The sequence below is a fragment of the Notechis scutatus genome, chromosome 2 (genome assembly GCF_049901735.1).
Source record: "Notechis scutatus isolate UNSWTSFEM ecotype Mainland chromosome 2, rNotScu1.2, whole genome shotgun sequence".
Lineage (NCBI taxonomy): Eukaryota > Metazoa > Chordata > Lepidosauria > Squamata > Elapidae > Notechis > Notechis scutatus.
In genome coordinates, this window is record NC_142010.1 from 153315250 (window position 1) to 153330355 (window position 15106).

General features: G+C 40.7%; 1 protein-coding gene across 2 annotated transcripts in view; it reads right to left on the reverse strand.

The window, feature by feature from the left end:
* The window catches only part of ARHGAP4 (Rho GTPase activating protein 4), a 49748-nt gene that overhangs the window by 3074 nt on the left and 31568 nt on the right, over positions 1-15106 (reverse strand). Inside the window, exons 11-19 of one of the 2 annotated variants that reach the window (XM_087956872.1) lie at positions 14277-14304; positions 13772-13799; positions 9704-9764; positions 9474-9551; positions 9058-9192; positions 6845-6950; positions 6500-6730; positions 4426-4502; positions 2840-2987 (exon numbers count right to left, since the gene is read on the reverse strand). In XM_087956872.1, the coding sequence (XP_087812998.1) occupies positions 2840-2987; positions 4426-4502; positions 6500-6730; positions 6845-6950; positions 9058-9192; positions 9474-9551; positions 9704-9764; positions 13772-13799; positions 14277-14304 (892 nt within the window). Of the gene's footprint in view, positions 1-2839; positions 2988-4425; positions 4503-6499; positions 6731-6844; positions 6951-9057; positions 9193-9473; positions 9552-9703; positions 9765-13771; positions 13800-13991; positions 14080-14276; positions 14305-15106 lie in introns of both variants that reach the window. The other variant, XM_026676203.2, reaches the window with a different exon arrangement.

Sequence of the window (15106 nt, forward strand, 5' to 3'; positions counted from 1 at the left end):
CCTCCTTCCACAGTCTTCTTTCAAGAAGATTTTGAAGGAGACTTAAAAACCATTTGATATAAAAAAGGCAGTCCCCAAATTTCCTGATTTCATATTGCACATCTGTTTTTCTTTGAAAATAAAACAAATCAAACAAACCCCAAGGAAAACCATCAGAAAAAAAATCCCTAAGATTCTAGCCCTAAGGTTAATAGATAAAATCTAAAAATAAAAGCCACAATTACAAAAAGTGATGTGTCCACATGAAAATAAGAGAAAAGAAAAGGCTTGAATTAGAATTATCGGAGGCTTGAATATGAAAGTTGTCTGATGTTGTGGAGTTGATAACATGCATGAAAAATTATTGATTTCATTATGAATAAAAAGGCTAAAATGTTTCTCAGAAAGAATAAACAGGTGTCTCTATAGTTGCAAGTACATAAAAATAGAAATTCACAGGAAGAGATGAATTTTGGGAAACAACAAACAACATTCTGAATAATTGTGATCCAGATGAAATATTATTCAATTTAGGTAATAGGAATAGATAGGTAAGAATATAATGAAAAAAAATACAAAAAAGTAATTAGGGTATTTGGAAATCCTAATGAAAGACTGATAATTGTGATGGAATAAGAAATAATAAGCAAAGAGATAATGAAATATAAAATTACATCAAGATAATTTGCTATACATCTCCATACCTTTTGGCTCTTGCAAACTATTCTTATGCCCACCAGACTCACACATCACCTTACACACTGGCTTTTATTTTTTAAGCTTGTTGTCACACTTTCTTTTTGAGGATCTGATTGATTCCATCCAATCCTAATATTCTTGGTTTCCACCTTTCTCTTGATCCATTCACTCGTACTTCATATATCTCTGTTCCAATTCCAAGCCCCCTCAATAAACTTCTCTCCTGTTGGTTACTTTTGTATTCAATCTATATTCTTTAAGCATCCATTCATTATTGACTTTATCACTTCTTGTTTACATATAATAAACTGGGCAGAAGCATACCCCAACTTAATTGCACTTTTAAAAAACATACTTTCATTCCTACCCATTAACTTTGTACCAACATTTGCATATCATAATATATGTCTGTCCAGTTTCCCATCCAGTTTCCCATCTTTAGCAAATATTCTAAGAACATCTACTCGTTCTAGATCAGGGGTGTCAAACTACAGGTCCACGGGGTGCTTAAATCTGGCCCCCAGGGTTGGCCTGGAAATATCAAAGGACCAGCTCACAGTGCCCCTGCTGGCCAAAACAGGCTATGGGGGGGGCATGTGTGGCCCCCGTGTGGCCCGTATTTGGCCTCCCCGGTCTTCAGCAGCACCCCTGCTGGCCAAAAATGGGCTGCACAGAAGCCCGAGGCCCCCATGAGGCCCGTTTTTGGCCAGCAAAGTGCTGGAGGAGGCCGTGGAGACCAAAAATGGAGTGTGCGGGGAGGGCACACGCATTCCCCCCCATGCCCTGTTTTGGCCAGCAGGGTGCTGCAGGAGGCATCCATCCCATCTCCTCCTCCCCATTCCTCCCCTGTTGGCCCATGGAAAACTACAATGCTGATCTAGCCCTCAAGGAAATCCAGTTTGACACCCCTGTTCTAGATGTTTGCAATTATGCATAATTGTTAACTCCAAACAATTACCATAGTTCCTTGATGCAATAATGTTCAGATCCACACTCTTATAGACTAGAATAGAATAGAATTCTTTATTGGTCAAGTGTGATTGGGCACACAAGGAATTTGTCTTGGTGGAAATGCTCTCAGTGTACATAAAAGAAAAGATACATTCGTCCAGAATCACTCTTTGTGATTATACAGCTATCATTTGAATTTTGAAACTACAAAAGGTGAATGTGAATGTTGGTGTAAAAAAAAGTGAATAGATAGGTCTCTAAGAATGTCCTTTCTCAGACTTTGCTTTATGGAATAGAACTGGAATGGTAGGAGAAACTTACAATATAAACACATTAAATATAAGAAGAGAATATTTAAGAAATGGGGATAAAATAGAAATTAATGGATGATGAGTGAATTTGGATTAAATACAAAAGTGCATATTGAGTATGAAAGAACCCTGAAATGGTCAGTGTGTATAGAGAGAAAGAATAAAAATCAAATCATAAGATATGAAGAACAGTTTGGGAGGGTGTGGAATAAATTTATGGTAGATGACATGTTGAGCTCTTCAGAAAAGAGCAACAAGAAGTTTCAGAAAAGAGCAACAAGAAGTTTAAAGAATGAAAGGCAATCATGATGCATAAAGAGGTGAATCAACAAGAGATAAGGACAGTTTGCAAGAATAAAAACATATGAGGAGGTATAGTATGAACTGTGTTTATGTAAGCTATAATTAATTCAATTTCTTTTCCTTCTCTCTTTTTTATCAGACTTTAATTTCCTTCTCTATTTGTGCTTTGCAAAATGTTATTACCTGAAAGGGAATATTGTGTAGAATTTATAACTCAAATGCATTCCCACAACCACTTCCGCTGCAATTGTCTTTAGCAATCTTTTCTCCAGACTTCAAGACAATCCTAATCCACATCCACACAAATCCACAATCCTTGGCCACTGACATGTATGGAAGCATTTGGTTTCTATTTAACTGACACTGTTGTGTTATTTCTATCACTTCCTTTCAATCCAGACAGGACTTCTTGGATATTATTTTATTTTCATCCTGGGATAGTTTCAACTAAAGCACTCAAAATGCAGCAATCCTCCCTTTTATGTGCTAAGCATGAAGATTTCACTAGAAGTCTTGCATCTTTCCAATCCTACCCTGGTCTGCTTGCATTCATGACTACTACTTTCCCGGTGACTGGCAACACAATGGCCACTCACCTGTCAGGTAAGACAATGGGTGGTACTAATCCTCGGTTGCCACCACGTTCACCTCGTCGCCAGCCAACTGGGATTCCTCGCACAAACCGCTCTTCAGGTTGAACTATGGAACCAGAGCGGGGCACGGCTTCCGATTGTGAGTCGCCTTCTGAGAGGGAAAGAAAATGAATAATTGGTAGATCAAGAGGCCCTTCCCAACCCACCTGCAGAAGAACTCCTCAAATGTCAGTGAGACAACATGTTTCTTCAAACTCCACAGGGGAAAAGGTAATGAAGGTTTATTCTCAGCAGTGTCTACAAGAGTAGTTGTAGACTATCTTAAGGATGGCCCCACCCTGTTCTTGTTGGAACAATTGGATCTAGCAAATAAAGGATGCTTGTGTGTGCAGAAGATGGACAGAAACATACAGGTGGTCCTCAACTTATGATGGTTGTTTGGCGACCATTCAAAGTTATGATGGACCTGAAAAAGGGGACTTATGTCCCAGATTCAAAGTTCCAGTGGTCGCCAAACCCTGCAATCACATGACTGCGCATTAGAGGTTGGCAATACAGCTAGAGCTGCCCTAGCAAACAACAGATTTGCTTAATGAATTCATTTGACAACTGCTGTATTAATGACTGCTACAAAAAAAGACCATAAAATCAGGTCGGTCACAAGGCTGACCTGTTTTACAATGGTTAAAACAACTTGCGACTGTAACGGGCAAGCTCAAGGATTATCTGCATTTAAATATTGTATTGTTAAATAGGAGACTGGAGCTTTACTGAAAAAGCTTGTAAAATGGTCATCATTGTCATAAGTAGGGAATGAAATTCATAGGAAAATCATTGTTTTTAGGAATATCAATGTCACATTATTAACGCAACCAGGGGATGGTTGGGCCACCGTACATATTTTTCTTCTCTGAAGGATCTATGGAATGAGTGTGTCAGCCAAGTTCATTAAGGGCAGTGGAGGAGCAGGAACAACTTCTGTCTCCTAAAATAAGGTGCAGACTATGACATGCTTGTTCCATAAAAGGAAACAAATGTGAACCAACGTCCCAAAGTATCTAGACATGCTGTTGCACAGACTGCTTTTAATTCTCCTGCATGGCCAGATGATACTCGAATAAAGATATGGAGACCAGAAACCAAATTTTTATATATCAGAAATCTATAGCATGTCCCCTAAGAGTCACATTTAAAGCATATCTAATATTCAGTGTTGCTGGACTACAACTCCCAGCATCACTCACCATTTACCATGTTTAGTTAAGGGACTAATCAGTTCCAACTGTGAAACATGCTTAGGCGCAGACTGACCCTGATCCAGGACACAGACTCATGTACTCTGCTTCTATTCATGTCTGTATTTAGATAGATGGCTTCCTACATTGTCTTCCTCCAAGAAGCTCAACTACAGACTCTCCACCTCTGACCCCTTTCTTTCTTTAGCACTGAAAAGAAACAGTGCTATGCCCCTGTAACCTAACTAAGAATTCTTGCAATCCCCCACTGCCATGTGGAGGTTACCAAGCAAAATAAGACACAGAATTTCCCCCTACGCACACACACACATACACACACACACACTCACTCACCATCCTCACTTGCTGGAGTCTCTGGGGTCCCCTCAGTCTCAGGCTCTTCTGCTGTAGTCTCCAGGGGCAAGACATCACTGTCAAAAGAGAGACAAGAGACAAAGAATGAGAGCCAAGGGTTGTTTTTACATGACACCAGGGGAAGGATTCTACCAGTTCGCACCTATTCGCTAGAACTGGTTGTTAACATTCTAACCAGTTTGGAGAACCGGTTGTTAGGAGAAATTACTGGGCTAATCCTGTAAGGAAGGCAGGAAGGAAACATTCTGGTGTTGCTTACAGAAACTGCCTCTCCGTTAACCCTTATTACATTCTTGGCAGGACTAGACTTCCTGTCTCTGGAACTTCTCTGGAGTTTTTTTTCCCCTCCTTTGCTGGTACTTTGCTTATGTGGAGTGACCTTTTAAAGTTGCAATGGCACTGAAAAAAGTGACTTATGACTGTTTTTCACACTTATGACTGTTGCAGCATCCCCACAGTCACGAGAGGCCAGGCGAGGAGATGTGTGCCTCAATGTGAGTGATGTTGAGTTGGCCACACCCAGCCAGTAACATGACCACCAAGCCGTGTCCACCCAGTCACATGACCACCAAGCCATGCCCACCAACTAAGCCACACCCACAGAATCGATTGTTAAAAAAATTGAATCCCACCCCTGCATGACACCCTTAACTACTGTAAGTTATTGGGCTGCGGCTACATAACAAACCAAAGCACACAGACATACAAGCAACACACAGACCAAGATTGTTCTTATTTCTTATGTACTTGCTTCCCATACAGTCACAGACCAAAAACATAAAGAGCATCAAAGGAGGAAAAATACTAACACAGGCCACATAAAAACTATTGACACTCATAGTGTTTGAGGGTTGATCTTAAAAAGTACCCTATTCAGAACAATTGTGCCCTTCTGTGGATGGGGAGATAGAAACAACTAAGCAGGTATTACAGGTTTACCAATATTAAAACCATATATGAAACACTGCCATTATGCCCCTACTAGATTTTCCGGGTCACTCTAGGCATTTCTATTCATTGTTTCTATTGTCTGATAAGGCTCCTACCATAACACACAAAGGGGAAACAATTCTGCATGTAATATCAGAAAGATGCTCATACCAAATTAGCAAAAATGGTTTCTCCTCGGTTTTTCTTTCTTCATTTCCTTATGCTTCCGTTCATCTTCAGCAACCACTTTTATACTGACTCTACTTTTTAAGTATTTATGTTTATATTTACTTGCATAATGTACTACACTTAGTTATTTATACAGGGCATTTTTGAAAAAAAATAAATATTTAAACCATATTTTAAACTTACTGTTACTTAGGCCTAAATTCCCGATGGTGGGTCCTGTGTCCTGTCTCCCCCACAATTCCCTTGTATCACCCTTTGCCTTTTGTATTATAAGTTTATACTTCTATAAAGCCTTTCTCTTTGTATTGTATTATGCTGGTCTTAGGCTAAAATAAAAGTTTTTGTTTGTTTGACACTGGTTTACAAAAAGGAAGAAGGGTGGATCTATCACTCAGTCAAACAGAGTGAACAGGCTAGAGTTGTGAGGGTGTGTGTGTCTAAGCCATTCATACCAAACCCACTGATTTCTAACTTCGATCAAAGAGAATACAATTTCATCTTTTGCAGTGGATGTACTACACTGATCTCTTAGTAGAAAGAGCACAATTTCAGACTGAGGCCAGCCCAAGCATCTCAGCAGTACAAAAAAAAAAACTCAGCAGGACAAGTGCATGGCATCCAAACAGATGCAAAGGCATTCTTGAATAGGAATACGATGCATCTCCGTTACTTTTGAACACAGGGCATCAAATCTTGCCAGAGTGAGCACCCTTGGGGCAGACAGCACTTTGGGCCAAAGTTAAACTAAGCAAGCTTAACATGTGATGCAGACATTTAACTAACTTTGTTAAGCATGGATGTGATCCCAGTTGCCACATTGGCATGGAAGACTGACAAGGCATGGTATGCAAAACCAGCATTGCATAAACAATATCTGTGCACACTCCCTTTGTCCCCAGTTTACAGAATCCTCCTCCTCTACTCCTTCTCATACCAGTATTCCTCTTCGGCCAGAGCCATGACTTTTTCATACTGGGGTCCAGCCAGCTGATTAGCTCCGGGAAAGATGGCTTCATGATGAACGATCAGGCACTTTACCACCTCATTGATGTGAGGCTGCACCGACACGGCATCCTGGCCCGCAGGTACCGTCACCAGGGTGGGGCCGAAGCAGACAGCTAGGTTGTGGGGGTCCATCATATTCTCATCGCTGTACTGAGATAAACTGCAGGAAGAAGAGGGTGGGGGGAGGCAATGGAGTTCCCTTAGCCAAAGAAAGCTCTCACCATGGAAATCCTAAGGGGTGGCTTTACTTGCCACACGGGGCCTGAATACTCACTGGTTGAGGAAAGCAAAAAGGTACCGCAGAACCACCTGTACTGCAGATGGAAGCTTGGAAATGAGAGCCCGGAGATGCAAGATGCGATCAGGTAAAGGCTCCAGATCTGGAAAGCAATGGATGAGCAGTGTGAGATAGAGGACCATGCACTGGATGGATCAGTGCTGGATCAGCACCTCTGCACGTGCAGCTGCATCCCCACAAACTTAGTTGAGTCTTAGGGTATTATAATCCATAACTACTTTGTGCTCAAAAGGAACAGTGGAAACTGATTTATGCAGTTAGTACATTATTGGTGCTTGAAGCATTCAGCGTGTTATTTATTTGTTTATATTTCATATTTCTAAATTGCCCTTCTTCCTCAGTGTTAAGCCATACTACTCTTCAGAAGTTGTTTCAATTACTAAATCAACAGGTGTCATTCAGCAATTGAGAACAATGATTTCTCCATCTTGCCCCAGAAGAGTCTTAGCATCACCTAAATCTCCCCTTGTCAGTTCCCATAGCCTACATGTTGCCTCCAAATAAACTCTCAGCTGCACAAGGGTCAAGGACCTGTTTTTTTTGCTGGCATTTTCTGTTCTGAAAAATGCACCAACAGAAATCAGCCCAATTAAGTTACCTGGCTCCTCCCTCTGCTTGGAAAAACCAGAAAACCAGATGCAAACAGTCTGGGTGTGTGGAGACCCTCTAAACTTCCAGAAAAATAAAGGAAGGGATGAAAATGTCAATCTTACTCCACTCCCAAAGGACAGGGCTTCTTGATTCCTTGCCAGCTAGGGATAGGGAGAAACGACTGAGTTGGGGAAATGTGATGAATGAAACATGTCTTTAGATCTGATTCCTAATGTCTTTCCCCTCCCAGATCATTTTACCAATGATTGCCTCTTTGTTTCAGAAAGTGGACCATAAAATTAACCTATATATATCACAGGCTATATCTTCTCTAAATCCACCCCTTCAAAAAGGCACGGGGGGGGTGGGGGAGTGTCCCAGTCTCAATTTTAAATTCCTATACATTTATTTTATTTTTTATGTTTCTCTTTTATACAATTTTTCAATATATATGGGTCTCTACACAACTAGCTGTATAAATACAAACATACATGCACACAGATCCCATTCAAATTCTATAACGTGTGCATAAAGTTATTGTATATTCGACCATTTCTGAGACCTTTACTCCAGTCTACAATTCAATCTATTACTTAAATATTATTTGCTGAATAAAACAAATTATCAATACATTACTATAACTATTTAAAAATACTCCATTTGTTTCTAATTAGCATGAGATTCTTGCTTTATTACAGGCTGAAAAAATGAATTACAGGTAGTAATTACTGACACAATTGGGACCAACAACCCCACTACTAAGTGATATGATTAAGTGAAACTTCATATGACCTCACTGGACTTATGTCCGTTCTGCTGCCGTTATTAAGCACAGTCACAAAGTACAATATGACATGACCAAGATTGCGACTTCCTGCTGGCTTCCCCATTGATTTTGTTTGTTAGAAGTCAGTTGTGAAAGTTGCAAATGGTGATCAACTGACTGAGGGACTGTGATTCTTGTAAATTTGTACTGGTTTGCAAAACGCCCCCATTGTAATCACATGACCTCAGAGACAATGCTACAGCCACAAATTCAAGGGCCAATCATAATTTTACTTTTTTCAATACTATCATAATTTCAAAAGGTTGCTAAACAAAGTAATTGGTAAGTAAGGAGTATCTGGTTAGAATGCAGTACTGCAGGGCTAACTCACTGCACACTCCTGGAGTTCAATTCTGAGTGGCTCAAGGTTGACTCAGCTTTCCATCCTTCTGAGGTGGGTAAAATGAGGACCCAGATTGTTGGGGGCGATAGGCTGACTCTATAAACTGCTTACAGAGGGCTGTATAGCACTGTGAAGCGGTATATACGGTAAGTCTAAATGCTATTGCTATTGCTATCTGCACGTATATTGAAGCTGGTGGAGATGTTACACTGCATCCCATTTTTTCTTACCTCTGCTCAGTTTTATTCTCTTGTAAAGAAAATAAATGGGTTTCAAAAAAGGATGTAGGTAAGAGAGATAGAGAGGAAGCTCACATGTAAAATGTTAACTCTTTGATTTTGTAAGAAATGGCTTGTATATCCCAATACAATGCATAAACATTCATATTTGCTGCAACAACAACACTGAGGAAGAGGCAAATATACTTACGGGCTGTGGCCAGCAGCTCAGGAACAATATCATAAGGAAAGAGGGGTTTCTCCAGTCCCCGAAAGTATAATTTCAGCACTCCAGCCACTGAATCCAAGTCATGCTGTACATAGCTATCTGCTAAGGGATCCTCACCTGGTGGAGAAAAATAAAAACCCGCAACCACAGGTAAAAGATGAGGTCCAATCCCACGCTAGTATGAAAATGTCTAAATGACTTTGAATGTGGCATCCAACAATGAAGACTCCTGCAATGGGATCTGAAGACCAATATCTGTTTTGGTTATAATTTCGGGAATGTCAAGGAAAGAGTAAACTCATTAAGAGGCATTTGATGTACCTCCTACTTCTATGGCATTCTAGAAATGCCATGTCAAGCTTAAGGAAACTTTTTAAAATGTCCCCCTGACCGCTCACCTTTTTCAAAGGCATTCCTGATCTCTGCTACTTGTGCTTGAGATCCAGGCACACGAAAAATACCTTCATGCTGGAGGCCTGAGCAAAAAAGAAGGGGGGGGGGAGGGAGAATACCAAGGGATATTTTCGGTGAAGAACTCACGGTCTTCACAGTTCAACTCCCAGCAAGGTGACCAAATGCAGGCGCAAGGAAAGAGGAAGGGAAGGGGGTTAGCCCAGGACAGCCTTACCATGGAGATTGATGAAGCGGATGCAACTTTCCACCACAAGGGGCACTGCTTGGCCTGAGGCCTGGAGTTACAGGAAGGAAAGCAGAGGGTCAGAAAATAGCATTCTCACAACACACCCAGGACTGCTGGGGGGGCTAGGTTCCTAGCTGTCATGATTGGGCCCTGTTCGTTAATTAATAACATCTTTATTCTGACTGAGCAGACAGAGCAAAACAAAATGCTGCAGCGGGTACAGCTAAGAAAACAAACTCTGATTAGGAAGTTGTCTGCTCATCTTAGCTCCCAATGGGTTACTTGTGGTTAAATGGATCACTCCTTCAGATTCAAACTTTTATCTGCAAGAGGGGCAAGAATAGTATCTTAGGACAGTTGTAACACAAATGATGTATTATAATGCAATCTACAGTAACTCACTGCTGTAACTAGTGAATTGCTGTAATAGGTGATATAATGTAGGAAAAGATGGGTGAATAAAAATGGTTGGATGCTGCTGACAGCAGTTGTCAGTAGTTTGTTTTATATATATCTCTTCTCCACACTGCTGTTGCTCTGCAGACATGGGAGGTTTTGGAAACAAGACAAAAAGCTTTTCTTATCAACATCAGAAAGAGAATGACTGTGACCATCATTAGCAATGGCCCCTCTTACTCTCAACCTCAACTGTCTAGATGGTGCTTTTCTATATTCAGTGCAGCACGCACATTGGAGGGATGAGAAAAGTTGGATTTAAATTGGATTTTGGGGCAACTGCTAACTAATGCAGTGGGCACTATTTGGCAAAGAAACGAGGGCCTTCTAATGTACGTTAGCCAAGTGTATACCCTGGACTGAGCCCCTGACCACAAACGAGAAGACCATCTTGGGCAAATAAAACTGAGAGAAAAAAACTTTTAAAAAGTATGTCTTTTCTCTTTTTTTTTTTTGGTCAGGTGCATCAATTTTACAGGACAGTTGTGAAGATGAGAGCCAGTTTGGTGTAGCGATTAAGGCAGCAGGCTAGAAACCGAGACGCTCTGAGTTTTAGTTCCTGCCTTGCACATGAAGTCAGCTGACCTTGGGCCAGTCCTCCTCTCTCAGGCCTAGGAAGAGGGCAAGGACAAGCCATTCCTGAAAAATCTTGCCAAAAAAGCTTCAGGGGCTTGCCCAGGCAGTCGCCAGGGGTCAAGACTGCCTGGAAAGCAGAAGAAGAAAAAAATTGTGAAGATAAAATGAAGTAGGAAAGGGAGAGGGGAAAAAACCTCCAGATACCTTATTCTGGCCGTTCTTGGGAAAAAGGATAGATTCTATGCAAGTAATTGCATAATTAGCCCATCAACTTTCCATTCTTCTGGAGAGAGCTTCAAAGCTTTAGATAAATCATTTGAATTTCTTCTCTAAAAACTGCAGAACAAACTGTTTGGTCAATTTTCCTTAGTATAGAAATCTGTATTATGTTTAAAGGTATCCCAACCATGCCCCAGCTAAGAAAAGTGCTACATATTGTCCAGAATTGCAAAATCAAAAGAAGAAACCAACTTCCTCTCAGTTTCACTTTTTACACAAATATGGCAATGAGTGAGGGGGAAGGGGGCAAAAAGGAAATTAGAGAGAGAACCTGGGGTTTCCCTAGTTAGGCAAGCATTGTAGATCATAAAGAAAGTAAAAGCATCTTGAAGACAGCTCACCCCACCCTATCCCACTTCCGGTACCTACACTTATACATTTTTCTCAGTACTATTATGAAAGCAGTTTGCTACCATCTCTTTCTAGGCTGATATCTTGATTTCCCAGCATTGCCTGTATGTTTGAACTGAGTCTCCTTCTACAGCAGGAGTGACAACTCCTTATGACGGTATCTGTGTGTGTGTGTGTGTGTGTCATTTTGTCTCTGTGCCTCATTTGGGGATCAAAGGAGATGTGGCTAGGGTCATTACAGTATCATCAGAGGAGAAGGGACAAAATGTCCACTTCTCTTTCCCATGTTTTTTTTTTTTTTACTAAAAACCAGCAAAATTGCTACAGAGACTTTCAACAACTTGGCACTCATCTCACCCCTTAAAACTTATGCAAATGGGGGACAATATACATATGAAGCCTGAAATGCTTTCAACTTCCTCCAACCGATGGCAGTTGAAGGGTTTGAGGGTTTTGGCCTCAGGCACTTAGGAAACAAAACTGAAGAACTAGAAAGGCAGGGATGGCAGGAGTAGGGATTCACATGTGGCTTGCAAACTTGTTAAAAATGCTCGGCCCTATCTTCCCATGTATACAATGGAAAAAGCAGTCTACCTTTATGAGCAAAAGGACTCAGGGTGTTAAATATTAAGGCACATTCACTGTTTAGCACAGAAAAAAAATGGGCAGGGGGAATAATAGGCAAGTCTCTTTTTTGTGGTTTTAATACAGTAATACCCAACAATGAAAGAGCAAAATACAACACCACATGTAGTCTAGAGATAGAAACAAGGTGCACATTCACAAGGATTGCAAGCTGCTACTCTAATTTTGGCACTGAAAACCACCCCTTCGCCCACATACATACCCACTCTTTGTGTTGCGTATGACTGCAAAAAGACCTGGTAAAGCACAGTGATTTCCCATTGGCATGCTGGGCTTTGAGTTCAAGTTCTCACACATTTACCCCATTTCTAACATGAGGATAAATTATGGGTGAAATCCAAATGTGACATTGTGAAAGTGGATCCATTGAAACCAAAGAGAATTACATTGAGAAGAATTCAAATCTCTATGAGTTCAACAGATCACTTTAAGCGTGATGTATGTCTCGATCAAATCCCAAATCTCTCTCTTTAATCTGTTTATGAAAACTAAAGTAAAATCTAAACCATAAAATCAAACAAATGTGCATAAGCTATTGGTGGTATGTGAATCAAACAATTCTGATGATCTGTAGATTAAAGATCACAGCAGGCAAATGATTAGAATAGGCATTGCCAACAAAAAGAGGCAAAAAGGAACAAGTGGTTTTTCTTAGCTAGGATCTGTTACCTACAGTTATCAAATAAATTCCTATAAAGAACGAATGAATTAATTGGCTTAATTATGGACAAATTTGAAGCAATCAAAAGCTTTCAGCTCAATTGCATTAGTGTATTTTAATATCCTTATTCTAATGCTATAAAACAAATTCTGCTGAATCTTTTTTCACACATCGTTTACCTGGAAAGGCATCATTTCTTTTTAAATGTAATCAATATTTTATTTTATTGTTAATTTATGGGTGTAGCTCCTGGTCACTGACTGGTTAGGCAGGAAATTTGGGTTCAACTTACTTGGCTCAGGTCCCCAGGGTCATCCCTATATTATCAGCTTAAAATTCAAAAGAAGCGAAGGACTCCAGGCTGTGATCCACAGGGTCCACAACAAGTTATGATGACAGCAAAATGATGACACACACATGGCAAATGCTGCAATGACATTTGTTGTCAACAAGCACATGTGTTGCAAGATCTGTGTGATTATGTCATCATGCCTTATCTGCCCCTTTGCCCCTATGGATGCTCATGCCAGCGCACTATTTCTTGGATCATAATGTTGCAACCATAGCAGCAAAAGCAGCGAGCACTTCCCAGAAAGTAGCAGGGACACAAATTGAAAGCTTTCCTATACAAGAACTGAATTTTTAACAGCCTTTTAATGTATTGGAAAAGACCATCAGACAATGGATAATAAAACATGCATTCATGTCTTATCTCAAAAACACATTAAGATCTCCCAGTTACAAGTAAAAAACATTTTTAAAAGATGGAATAGTGCATGTGCAAAAATTACAAACAAGGTAGCACTGCATGCACACATATGCACTTACATACAGAAATGCAGTACCAAATATTCTGCAAAGCATGCCACATGCAAGGTTAGCACTTTATCATCCCACAGATACTTGCAGACACACTCATACATAAATATATATAAGTGAGTGAGTGCAGAAACACCCAGAATCATGGTGTTTTTTTAAATGCGACAGTACATCACACAAGCAGCCTAAGTACCCTTCCATGCCCCTTAGGGTGGCAGGCCTCCCCACCCACCGAGTCAGGCTACCGTTTCCCACCGCCAATCCTGTACCTGCTTCCGTGCCTGCAGCCTCCGCCTCCTTGGGCAGCAGGGACAGGAGAGACAGAGTGAGCAGACATGTTACAAGCAAAGGGAGCAGCAAAAGCCATTGGGGAGAGCCAGAGGCAAAAGCTGGGCCAGAACAGCGCAGAGTATTCACACTAGGCAAAGGGCAAGAAAGCAAGACTAGGAGCTGGGCAGGAGGGGAGCAGCTGAGGGCAGCAGCCGGTACCTCCAAGAAGGCCTGTAGGTCACCCTCGAAGAGCTGGTGATGACAGCGCGAGGGAGGGCGGGACCGCCGGATGCGCTGGGACTGTGGCCTGGAACCAACATTTTTGTGGTGTGGGGAGGAAGGCAGATGTCAGAGCGCCCTGTTCCCCCCCCCCCATCCCAAACTGGAATGGATCCTCCCCAGAGTTCTGCTTGGATTCTCCATTGCAGAGTAGGCCTGAGGAATTCTTACAAGGGAACCACCAACAACAACTGAATTTTCATTAATCCCAGGATTCCTTTTTACCTGGCTAATTCTCTATCCACCGCAGCACCTGGGAAAGCAAGAAGAAGGAGCAAAAGGAGACAAAGAAGTTACATTTGGAGTCTTAGTGGTTCTATTATAAAAATCAGAGAGCTTGTTGTTTGTTCAAGTTCAGCTTGTTGCTTCTACAGTAAGAATCTCATTGGAATGAACTCATTGATGCAGACTGCTTTCTCACCGGGGCCAAGCTTAGCAAGAATATGGTTTTGGTCAGAAACCAAGTTGCACAAATTGACAGCAAAGCCATTCAATCACCTTGTAAAATTTCTTTCCCTGCTTTCCAAGAAGAAGGGTCAATTGGCAAGCACTTGTCCTTTATTTATTTATTTTTTAATTTCTTGTAAAATAATGCCCCCGAAAGGGGGGGAAAGTACGTAGATGCTTTTTTAGAAAATGTAAAAAATATAACAAAGGGAAAAAGAAAAAAAAATAGTATATCATTTTAACAGTGAATTCTATATGTACTTAATTTAATGCAGATATGAATATATATTTCGAATACATTTATATAATTGTTTGCTCTTATCCTACTCACCAAACCAATTTCATCTCTTTCGTCAGCCTCTGCTGATATCGTCAGAGTATTAAGCTACCATTACAGAGATCTATGCTTTTATATATTATTAATCAATTTAGCCCTTGCACATGTAATAGGCGTGCAAGGGCTAAATTATGCATGCAAGAGCTAAATTGATTAATGATATATAAAGGCATAGATCTCTGTAATGATAGCTTAATATTCTGACGATGTCAGCAGAGGCTGATGAAAGCTTAGTAAGTAAATATAATTTTAGTTCCGGAGATTGCAAGAT